This window comes from Canis lupus, chromosome 16 (assembly GCF_011100685.1).
Source record: "Canis lupus familiaris isolate Mischka breed German Shepherd chromosome 16, alternate assembly UU_Cfam_GSD_1.0, whole genome shotgun sequence".
Lineage (NCBI taxonomy): Eukaryota > Metazoa > Chordata > Mammalia > Carnivora > Canidae > Canis > Canis lupus.
This window is the reverse complement of record NC_049237.1, coordinates 21,546,525-21,558,898: the sequence shown is the minus strand read 5'-3', so window position 1 is coordinate 21,558,898 and position 12,374 is coordinate 21,546,525. Positions and strand designations below refer to the sequence as shown.

Here is a 12,374-nt window from a genome sequence, read left to right as displayed (position 1 = left end):
GCTCCCTCTGCAGCCACCGGGTGCTTACCTCCTCCTTGGCTCAGCACCCCCACTCCCGCCACCCCTCCTGGGGCCACCCAGCAGCTCTGACTCCTCTCCTGCCCCCGATGCCCACCCACCCTGTTCATCTCTGCCAGGATAACCTCCCATGCTGGCAAGCTCCATGGCCAAACTCCTCAGTTGTAAAGTCAGATTACTACTACACACTTGTCACCAAAATCAATTCTATGGAGATTAAAGATTGAAGTGGTAAAAAAAATTTTAAGGACCCAGAATAAAATACAAGCAAGCATTTACATTACCCTGATGGGGGGAAAAGGCTCTTTAGCATTACGTTAACAACCAAACAATAAAAGACAGACCTGACTACTTCATAACTTTAAACTTACTCACAAAACAAAGATTTCACAAGTAAAATTTGAAACAGAAATAACTAGCAGAGAGTTTATCTTGAAAGTACTCTCAGAATAAAATGCTCCATGAGGAAAGTAAACAAACGTACAGGGAGTAACTAACAACAGGGCGGTAAACCCTTTCATAAAATGCTAAGAAGTACTTTGTTCTGAATCAAATTAACAAAGATTAAAAATTATGACCATGCCGGTGGCTGCTTAGCTCAAGCTTATCATCACACTTTGATGATATAAATAATCACAGCTGGTCTGCAGTGCAAATGGAGTAAATTTACATTTACTTTCATCCAGTAAGTTCATTTCCAGAAATTAATCCATAGGAAAATAATTATGAATAAATGCAAAAACTTTGCATTGTAAAGACATCTGTGGGGTAGACAGATGTCTTTACAATAAAAAAAAATCAGAAGCAACAGAAGTGTCCAACAAAAGCAGAGGTATCAAGAAAACTAGGACACATCTGCATCAGTGAGTGTTGTCTTGTGCAGCCATTAAAATATTATCGAGAAAAAGGACTTAGAAAAATGCTCCGTGTATCCAGATTAAAGTTTATAAAAGAGTAAAAATCCAAAAGTGGGTATATATGTACATTTACAAAAATGCATACATAAAACCTACTTTGTTAGGATATATACTTAAATATTATCAATAATTGTCTTGGGGTAGAACTTGTTTTTATTTTCTTCTTATTATTTATTCATATTTTCCAAATAGCCCAAAATCACCATGTATTTCTCCTGGAAAGAGAACAACATGTAAGGAAAGTGGCTGAGAATTTCCTCAGACTTTGAATCCTGTGTGACAACACTTTTCAAAAATGCTCCTACTAACAATGCGTGAATGGCCTCCACTCTACAGATGCCAAGGACCCCTCCAGCTTGCCCACGTACCTTTCTTTCTCTGTATCGTCTTTCTCTCTCCTCGTCCCCCCTCTCAGGGTCTTTATCTCTCTTCTCCTTCTCTTCTGTTCTCACTTTGCTTACTACAAAAATAGAACGTTATTTTTAGCATTTCCAAACTTGACCACATCATGATGATCTTCTAACATCTTGCATTAACAATGTACTGTATGTTAGTTAACACATAAGAAAACATTCTTCAATTAAAACACATCCTCCAATATCAAGCATGGAAAGTTCTAGAATCTAATAAAATGGGCTAAAGAGGGAAATCACAATGGCAACAGCGACTGAAGCAACCTGGAAAATATAGAGTGACCCCCTGGAAACTCAAGCCCACACACACATGCCTAGTCCACTATGAAGAACCAGCTCAGTTGCCAAGTGCTCGGAGGCAAAGAAACACCTGCCTCGGAGACAACAGGGGAACTGCGCCAGCCCCACAGCCTCCTCGAGCCCACTAAGGGTACAGTAGGTGGAGGTGGCCCCTATGAGAAGGAGGCAAAGTGCAGCCCACCTGCCAGCACACACATCTACCCACAACTTGAGATGTCTCCCTGATGGTGAAAGGAGAGCTTCACTTTTGAATCTGTACAGACAAAAAAAAAAAAAAAAAAAAGTCATTAGACTTAAAATGAAGAGAATCAACAATTTAAAAGATGAGGATGAAATTAAAGAGATCATTGAGATACAGTTCACTCCTTCACAAAGTGCTAGTGGAGCACTGACTGCTATTCTGGGATCCTGGGACTCAAGAGATCAAAACAACAGGGCAGGGAGCAAAGGGCCAGGCTCTGCTGACTGCGGAGGAAAAGTGGGGTCCCACTGACCCCCAGGTTTTCCTGCCTGAAAGAGGGAAGGATGTAGTTGCCATTGACTAAAATGGGGGAGGTTATGGGGAAGCAGATTTGTGGGAATTCCAGAAGCTGTCCAGGACCCACTAAGTTTCCAACATCTATCAAACATCTGTGAGCCCGGAATTCAGGGATGAAACCTAGGCTGGAACCAAAACCTGGAAGTCAAGAACAGATGACCAGCACTGCAAATCATGAGAAAGGGTGCAGTCACTGAGGGAGGGAGCAGCCACCGAGGTCCACAGAACAAGGCCACACGTCACAGCAGGGGAGGCTTGGAGGAGATGCAAAGAGGCACAAAAACAGACAAGGAGGGAAAGGGACATCAGAGAGCCTAATCGTGTAACTGTTCGCATAAATGATACAGTGAAGGAACAAGATCAGGTAGCAAAAAAAGAAGATCTGAGAACAAAAACAATTCTATTAGAAATACACATGAAGAACATCAAAATACTAACCCTACAAACAGGCAATGGACAGTAAGAGAGATGCTGTGAAACATGCCAAGTGGTGACCCCGTGAGCCCACAATCCCACCCTAAGTCCCTCTAACCCAACAGCAGTGCACACATATACTTCGAGAGCCTCACAGGACGCACACCGTGGACACACACAGGAGCCCCCCCCAGAGACACACACAGAACCCCCAACCCTCCCCCCCACAGGGACACACACCTGCCCACGTCTTGCCCGCCCGGTCCAGGAGCGGCCGGCCCAGCAGACTCTGGTGGACGGCTGTCTGCCGGAGCTCCTCCTTCCTGGCCCTGCGGTCTCTGTCCTTCTCGCGGTCTCTCTCCTCTGCCGTGAGACTTGTCTGCATCCGGCTCCCAGTGTCTGTCCTTATGCCTCTCTCGGTCCCGGTCCCTGGAGTCCTTCTTCCTGTCCCTCAGCTTCTCTGGGTCTCTGTCCCCGAGAGTGTTCTCCCTGTCGCCGGGCCGGTCCCAGGCCTTGCTATGCTTCTGATCTTTGTACTCGGGGACGTCCAGGTCTGCCTCCTTATGCAGCCTCTTTTCCCTGTGCTTCCTGTCATCCTTGGGACTGCCCGACGGCACCGCCTATGTCAGAAGAGGAGAGTGAAATGCAGAGTACAGGTCCCCCTCCCCAAGGGTCTTCCCGCTCCCACAACTGCTTCCCCCAGATACGTGGGCCTGGGAGGGGGGCTCTGAACGCAGGGCCGGCCCGTCCCCCCCAACGACCATGGGGCACTGAGGCTGGCCCGAAGGTCCCAGCCCCACAACCTAGGACAGCACACACAGACTCCCGCAACAGTTTCGGGGGTCCTTGGTCTCAACCAGTTAACCTTAAAATAAAACCGCCAGTGGCTCTATCCCAGGAACTGGGTTTGTGCGGGAATAGCGGAGAACTGCAGTCTGCGACAGCAATGCCATGGCACGACCACAGGTGATGCTGCAAAGACAGGAGGCTCTCGTACAGAGGGTAGGGGGACTCGGAGGGGCTTCTAGCGGCTACACGTCCACGAGTGTAAACCGGGAGCCAGGAAGCATCTGGCTTCCCACCACGAGCTGCTGCCAGGGCAGGAGGAACCTCCCTCTCTCCATGGGTATAGCCCAGAGGCCTCCCCAGGAACACACACGTCCCCCTTCGGGTCTGCAGCCTCCTGGCTCTAGTCCAAGGGGGCTTCTTTCACACGTTTGCACAGCCCAAAGTGCCTCCATGCACACCACACATGCACACACTCACAGAGACCACACACGTGTGCACACACCACATGCACACACCCTCACACCACACAAGCACACACATGCACACACTCAGAGACCACTCAGAGAACACATACATGTGCACACACCATACACACATCTACACATGCACACACACACACCACACAAGCGCACACATGCACACACTCAGAGACCACACATGTGTGCACACACCACACACACAGCTACACACACACATATACACATATGCGCACACTCTCACACCCAGAGACCACATGCATGCACACACAGACACAGATGGCCCGAGCCCTGAATCAAAACAAAAACCTGACAGAGCTGTGCACCGCTAGGCTGAGCAACCCTGTGCCTCCACAGTTCCGACCTAGTAACCACAGGCCTTTATCTCATCTCTGGAATGAGCCACATATAAGCAACATTGAAAACAAGGTAAAACTACCCAAGAAACCATCCAAGGTCCAAATGACCCCAACTCAGATCTTTAAAATTCGGTACCGAAAGATGTCTTCTGAGCTCATCTGCTTTCCAAGTATCATCTTTTGTTCTTCTCTAAAAAGAAAAGTATAAAGTCAGAATTTTTAAAGTTTAAAAAACTACTTTTGTACAGTCTAGTGAGCTGCTTTTTCATTAGGCCATTTAAGTCAATGGCAATTAGGTCTTGACATGCCAGAAATCACTACCTTCTAGAAGAAAAGGTAATAGTAATACAAATTAAAAAAAAAAAAAAGTATTCCCTAGTCCAAAATTACCTATAAACAGCTACAGAATGTGTTCCTCTGGCTACTTCATCAGTGTACGTAAGCCACACTCCTGCCTCCCCGTGTCACCCACTCCCAACAGTGCTTCCGGAGGCCAAGGGAGCAGATGCCCTTGGAATGTCCCTGCCTGGCAGGCCTCCCCCCACTCACCCCCAGGTACTGAGCACGCAGCAACATGACTCCTCCGTCAGCACACATATAGTCCACCTGCCATGCGCAAGACTTATTTAGATAATGAAGGAGCTCATTAAGCAAATTAAGGATATTTCCTGTAGACAAAAGGCAGATTTATCCAAGTTCTCTCTTTTTCCCTTGGAGAAACACTGCTTTGAGGGTACAAAATAAGTAAAATTTTCCTAAGTTTCAGATTTAAAGCAAATGTAATACAAATGAAAAACAAAAACTTATTCATGGATAAGCCACCAAAAATCATCCTCGTGTTGTAGAAATCCGGGAAACAGAGTTCGCAATAGTTCATAAATACACCTACTAGAAATAAATAAAATGCCATCAATTATAAGAACCTAGCAAATACATACCATAACCACAAACTTTACTGTTATCTACTATAACAAGAAAACATATTTTTTTATAAATTTGTTGATTTAACAAAATGGGACCTCAGTAAGATATGGTATAAGATGATGAGCAATCAGCACAGCTATCACAGTTTCTGAAGATTGAAATTTTCCTTCTCTAATTCACTGCCCTGGGTAGAGGTTTAATACAGGACCTTTTCCAATCAAATGGTCCAGAGCTTGTTTGCCATGAGAGAGACCCCTACAGCGTGGAAGGGCACCTCCAGGGCCCAGGGGCAGACCTCCTACCACCTGTAATTACATTACTTTTGCTGGTAAGTAAAAACCATGAAGGCAACAGCTCTCTGATAGACCACAGGATCTTCCTTCTGCCTCTTGCAAGATCAGAACAACGGCCTTGCTCAGCCCTAAAGCTTTTTCTTTTTTTCACTTTTAAATGTTTTATGTTATAAAAAAAAAATTGTTTTATGTTGTAAAATAACACACAGTTCTCGCATGTCCTATCACACTCCCGTGTCACACCTACCTTCAGGAATTCTATGTACATAAGTACTTCAGACAAGGAGCCTTTTGTCTTTTTCACCCTACGCCTGGCTAAGGTTTTTTAAAGACCAAGTCCACCAGCATTTCAGCCCCTGCCCAGTGGACCAGAATTTAATTGGTTTCTCCATGTACAGAATAGAAAGGCAAAGTCAGGAGAGCTGCCTATACATCACAGTCTTCAAGCTACAGAATTACTCAGTCCACACACAGACAAACCTGAGAGGCCAATGTCCACACCAGGTGACCCCGGGGTGCGTGTCTGCCGTGTGTAAGATAAGCAGCGACTCCCGAAAGAGCCCCAGTACAGCCGCCGGCACCTCACATGAGCCATCTGGTGAACGGGCTGAGTGAAGCTCTCTGGAGCACTGTGCAGGGAGTCTTGGACAGCCTTCAAGGTGCTGTCCATCTGCCCCTAGAGTATAGCAGGACTTCAATGGCATTCCCTGCTCTTCTCGTCCACTTCATGCTGACAGCCCAAGAGACCCAGGAGGAGGGTGTGGGAGCTGGGCACCTCGCCCAATGTCCTCTCAGGAGGCAGGGCCTGCAGAGTACCTCCTCCTGGGCCATTGCCCTTTCCCCTCATTACATGATGTACTGTTTATTCTCGAGCCAGACTCAGGTAGGAAAGCCAGAGCCTCATTCTCTGAGTCATGCTCCAGGCCTGTTATCTCCAGTCATCCCTCCAGCCCCACTTCCCTGTTCCCAAAAAGCAGGTTCCCCAAAGCACATGGATCCCAGAACACTGCGCCTCAACTAAACAGCTCAGCCACCTGGATCTGCCTCCAAACCCCTCAGTGGATGTAGTTTCCACCAGTTACACCCACCAACCCAGGAGCTTCCAGGGTGTCCTGGACGGGCAACCCTGTGCAGCCATCCGATGCCCTCAACACCTGCACCATCTCAGCAGAGCAAACGCTCACGCGCTTGCCAAACATTAAAGCTAAATGTCAGTTGAACCAGTTAGTTGCGTGTTAGCAAATGCTTAAAAGTGTTGTTTTGTTTTCCATAAATTCTTTGAAAATGGCTGCCCCAGCTCCTGATACCTGGGGGCTGAGCACCCCTGCCTTCAGTACACTAGTTGCTGGTCGCAGCGGCTGGGCTGTATGCCAGGACTGGTCTAGTGGGCAGGGTACCCACATTCCATTCTCAGATCAGAGGCAACCCATCACCAAGTCCTACTATTTCTTCTTGTAACATGTTTTCTAAAGTGAAAGAAATCCATAGTCCCTGTCCAGTCCAACTGCCCTAAACCCAGCCCAGACCTTCACGTAGTGGAAGTCACATGTTGTGTATCTGCAGCACCACTCATCCAACCCAGGGGTTCTTGTTTAGAGCGCCCAGAGGTGATGTCCTTCGTGACATCAGCAGGAATGCCCAGAACTACAGGCTGGAATGAGCAGGGATACTGGAGGCCACAGAAGGGTGGCCGCCCAAGCCCACAAAGTGACTGACTAGTGTATTTGCCTGAAGACCCAAAGGGGGGAGCTGGCTCTCACACAGCTCTGGGACTGAGACATAATCTACCTCTATCTTATTCAAAATTATCCCTTATGCGAGAAGATGTTTTATATTATCAAATTCGATTACTTAGGGGTGCCCAGATGGCTCAGTGGTTGAGCGTCTGCCTTCGGCTCAGGGTGTGACCCCAGGGTCCTGGGATCGAGTCTCGCATTGGACTCTCCGCAGGGACCCTGCTTCTCCCTCTGCCTGTGTCTCTGCCTCTCTCTGTGTGTCTCTCATGAATAAGTAAATAAAATCTTAAAAAAAAAGAACTAATTCAAAGGGATACATGCACCCCAATGTTTACAGCAGCATTAGCTACCCTAGTCAAATTATGGAAGCAGCCGAAGTATCCAATGATTGATGAATAAAGAAGATGTATATATACACAATGGAATATTACTCAGTCATAAAAAAGAATAAAATCTCGCCATTTCCAAAGATGTGGATGGAACTAGAGAATATTATGCTAAGTGAAATAATGTCAGTCAGAGAAAGACAACATGATTTCACTCACATGTGGTATTTAAGAAACAAAACAGGGATCCCTGGGTGGCGCAGCGGTTTAGCGCCTGCCTTTGGCCCAGGGCGCAATCCTGGAGACCCGGGATCAAATCCCACGTTGGGCTCCTGGTGCATGGAGCCTGCTTCTCCCTCTGCCTATATCTCTGCCTCTCTCTCTCTCTGTGTGACTATCATAAATAAATAAAAAGTTAAAAAAAAAGAAACAAAACAAATAAGCATAAGGAAAAAAAGAGAGAAATCAAGAAACACTCTTAATTATGGAGAACTGATGGTTACCAGAGGGGAGGGGTGGGGGGATGGGTTAAATTGGTGATGGGATTAAGGAGTGCACTTGTCTTGATGAGTGCTGGGTGATGTATGAAATTTTCAAGTCACTATATTGTACACTTGAAAATGATTTAACATTGTATGTTAAATACAGTAGAATAAAATTTTTTAAAATTTTTTTCACTTTTAAAAATGAAAAACAAAAAACAAAAAACACTTCCTGTTCTAAGCCCAAGGGAAGACAGTGCTTCAAGAGCTATCTCCCTCTTTATTTAAAACAATAAAAGTTGTATGATTTCAAAATTAATTAAATTAGAAATAACAAGCAGATGAAACTAACAATAAAGTTGGAAAAATCAGAATATAGAAAAAAAAAAAGTCAAGGAGATGGAAAACATGAGCCATGAATTCAACATCTAACATGAGACTGAATCAGAGTTCAAGAAAGAATGGGGGAAAAAGAAAGAAGAAAACGTAGAATACAAAAAATGTCCTAGAAGTAAAAGTAGACTTGAGTTTTCATTTTGAAAGGGATACTTAAGTGTTGAAAATAATGAATGAACAAAAGATCCACAATACACATACCGCCACATGTGTCCAGAAAACCAAGGACTAAATCTTCTGGGGAAAAAAAAAAAGTTACTTTCAAAAATATTTCATCAGCCCAACTGGTTGACAGAAGATTAAAGAATGCCTTCAAAGTCCTGAGGTAAGTATGGGGCACATAGGTGGCCCAGTCAGTTAAGAGTCTGACTTTAGCTCAGGTCATGATCTCAGGGTCCTGGGACTGAGCCCCATGTCAAGCTCCCTGCTAGGGGTGTCTGCTTCTTGCTCTCCCCCTCCCTCTCTGTCTTCCCTTCACTCATGTGTGTGCTCTCTGTCTCTCTCTCTCTCAAATAAACAAATAAATAAATGAATTTTCAAAGTCCTGGAGAAATTAATTCTGATCCTAGAATTCTATGCTAAGCCAAAGTTTCAAACAAGTGTATTAGTATAATAAAAAAACTTTCTTAGAGTACAGTTTCCTCCCTACATATTTTAGTTAAAAAGGTACTCGAGGGAAAAAAAAAAAGGTACTCAAAGATTTACTCCAGGGAAAAAAGGGAGGATTTCAAGACTGCTGATGACAGTGGATCCAAAAAACAGTACACCTAACCCAAAAGTACAAAGAAAAGAAATTCCCAGAAGATAGCTCTGAGAAGGTCTAGAAAAAAAAATTAGCCATAATTAGAACAGAAAGTCAGCAAACTCTGGAAAGAATTTTTTAAAGCAGATTTTATTAAACAGATAATAGGGCAGCCCCGGTGGTGCAGCGGTTTAGCACTGCCTGCAGCCCAGGGTGTGATCCTGGAGACCCGGGATGGAGTCCCGCATTGGGCTCCTTGCATGGAGCCTGCTTCTCCCTCTGCCTGTGTCTCTGCCTCTCTCTCTCTGTGTTTCTCATGAATAAATAAGTAAATAAATCTTTTAAAAATAAATAAATAAACAGATAATATGACTGATTAAAAAGCTAAAATATGGGATCCCTGGGTGGCGCAGCGGTTTGGCGCCTGCCTTTGGCCCAGGGCGTGATCCTGGAGACCCGGGATCGAATCCCACGTCGGGCTCCCGGTGCATGGAGCCTGCTTCTCCCTCTGCCTGTGTCTCTGCCTCTCTCTCTCTCACTGTGTGCCTATCATAAATAAATTTAAAAAAATTATTTAAAAAATAAATAAATAAATAAATAAAAATAAAAAGCTAAAATATGTAAGTGGTAAGGTTAAGGAAAAAGGCTTACATTTTGCCAAAGAGAAGGCAAACACGACCTACAGGAAAATCAAAGGACCACTTAAGAAAGGCAGGGTCCAAATATGAAGTAAACTACATTAAGGAACAATTTATTGAAGGCAAGAAAATCTGATCTATTGACTCTGTTCCCAGGAACATAGTTCCTTGAGCAACACAAGCTGAGGGATACAGGACCACATTTTCTCTATCAGCCTATTCGCACACCTTACTTAGTTCTGCACTGAATATTGCTTATACAACCATGGTATTACAGTATGCACAGACTTTTTAGTTCAAAAACGTACGTATAAAAAAATCAGAAAACGCAAGTTAACAACGACTTATGAAAACATAAGGGAATGGTATAGAACGTGACGGAGGCCAGTAAGCTGGAGGACTTAAAAGATAGATGGAGGGTGGTAGGGTAGGGTAGAAAGTTCCTAATCCTAACCAGCGGGACGTTCAAAGATACTATCTAAAGTGGACATAACACAAAATAGAAACAAAGAACCTTATGTAACATTGTCAAAGTAAATGATAGAAAAAAACAAAAATAATAGGAAAGGTAGGAAATGCATGGGAACTAGAGCCCTCACCTTTTAGTGTTCATCGATCAGTACACAGAAAATAGCAAACAGGAGTTAGTGAGCCTGAGTTAAGCACTTTTGTACGCACTTCTATGACACTGATTCGATCCTCATAAACGCCCCCGAAAGTCGCTACAGTTATTCCCAAAGTCTCCAACCAGAAAACGGTGTAGTCAGTTTCCCCACAGCAGAGAAGCAAGCTCAGAAGCCAGAATTCACTCCGCCACCGCCACAGCGACCTTCCAGGCCCACAGGGCCTCTGCCTGCAGCCCACCTCCAGGTGAGGGCCCCTCAGACCCCGCGGGGGCGGGGGTACACAGCACTCAGCCCCAGGAGGGAGGAGGAGCCCCCGCAATCAGCCCGGAGAGGGCAGAGGACCCCGCACTCAGCCACGGAAGGGCAGGAGGAGCCCCGCACTCAGCCCCCGCACTCAGCCTCTGGAGGGCAGGAGGAGCCCCGCACTCAGGCCATGGAAGGCAGGAGGAGCCCCGCACTCCACCCCTGGAGGGCAGGAGGAGCCCCGCAGTCAGCCCCGGGAGGGGAGAGGTTCCCCGCACTCAGCCACGGGAGGGCAGAGGAGCCCCGCACTCAGCCCCCGCACTCCCCCCCGGAGGGCAGGAGGATCCCCGCACTCAGTCCCGGGGAGGGAGGAGGGGCCCCGCACTCAGCCCCGCACTCGGCCCCTGGAAGGCAAGAGGAGCCCCGCACTGAGCTCAGGGAGGGGAGAAGAGACTCCTTCCCGGCAGCACCGCGGTCTCTCCGCCCCTCCACCCCCACCCCCACTCCCACCCCCACCCCCACGCCCGCGGGCCCCTCTGAGGACTACAAGCGTTTGGCCGCACGACTCCGGGGAACCATCGCGACACCGCCTAGCGCGCGACACCACCACGGCAGGAGGGAGGCCAGGACACCGACAACCGTGCGGGTGTATATATATATACAGGCCAACGGGAGACCCCCGGGCCCGCCCCGCGCGCCGCCCGCTCGCACCCACCTTCCCAGGCTCCATCGCAGCTGGTAGGCCCGGGAGGCCCGCCGGCGTCCCCGGCTCCTAGCAACTGGCAGGCCCTGGCAGCCGAGCGCCGAACGACCGCGGTCCGGCATGCCGCGCGGCGGCCCCTAGCGCGCTCGCGCCACTTCCAGCTCCGTGCAGTTGGCAGGCTCGAGCAGAAGAGCGCCGAGCCATCGCTGTCCCAGAATACCCCGCGGCCGGCTCCTAGCAACCGACAGGCGAAGCGAGGGAAGGCCGGAGCCATTGCTGACCGCGTAGATTACCCGCCTCCCCACCGGGTCTGAGCGGTGGGCTGCGGGCAGAGACCCATGTGGGCTGGGAAGGTGGCGGGGGCGGGGTGAAGCCCCGGTCAGCGTTCGGTTGGCTGGAGGCGCTGGGAACCGAGCTGGGCTGACCCTCCGGCCTGGCTGGGACGTCCGGAGTTACGACAGGGAAACTGAGGCACGGCTTCTGAGCCGCCTGCTACCTCAGCAGCTCCCTCGGTTCCTGGGTGCCTGCATCCGCAGAGCCCACGGACCAGGTGCACTCAGGTTCTGGAGCAGCATCAGGAACCGTCTCTCGTCCCACCTCTTAGAAGCAAGAAAATTAGGCACCCTAAACTCGATTGAGCAAATACACAGTAGATTGGGAGAAGAGATTTTCCTCTCTGTGCGCTCGGCACCTGGGAGTGTTTGCCGGTTTCGCAGGATGCTGCGGATCCCAGAGTATCTGACAGTTGGACGCACGGTTTCACGGTTCTTTATCTAAGACGAGGGAACTGAGACGTTGAGAGGGCTATTCTGCATTCCAGGTTTATTTTACCAGAATTATTTTATTGGAAAGTTAATATAAAAGTGCCCTTGAGCCTGCAGGCCGAGGAGGGTGGCCCTGTTCGGACGCGGGGCGGTGTGACCTCGGTTACCGTTTCCACCACCTGTATGGCCCAGTCACCACAAGTGTGACTGAGACTGCACTTAGGTTCTCAGGCACACACGCAGGGTAGACTCTCAAATCATAGTAACTGTCTGCCTT

At 47.9% G+C, this 12,374-nt stretch overlaps 1 protein-coding gene across 1 annotated transcript in view; it reads right to left on the bottom strand.

The window, feature by feature from the left end:
* The window catches only part of DYNC2I1 (dynein 2 intermediate chain 1), a 48,290-nt gene extending 36,840 nt beyond the window's left edge, over window positions 1-11,450 (bottom strand). The window contains 5 exon segments of the mRNA XM_038559853.1: window positions 1,304-1,395; window positions 2,841-2,958; window positions 2,960-3,220; window positions 4,361-4,414; window positions 11,346-11,450. Coding sequence (XP_038415781.1) covers window positions 1,304-1,395; window positions 2,841-2,958; window positions 2,960-3,220; window positions 4,361-4,414; window positions 11,346-11,360 — 540 coding nt within the window. The 5' untranslated portion in view covers window positions 11,361-11,450.
* Window positions 11,451-12,374: the final 924 nt, after the last annotated feature.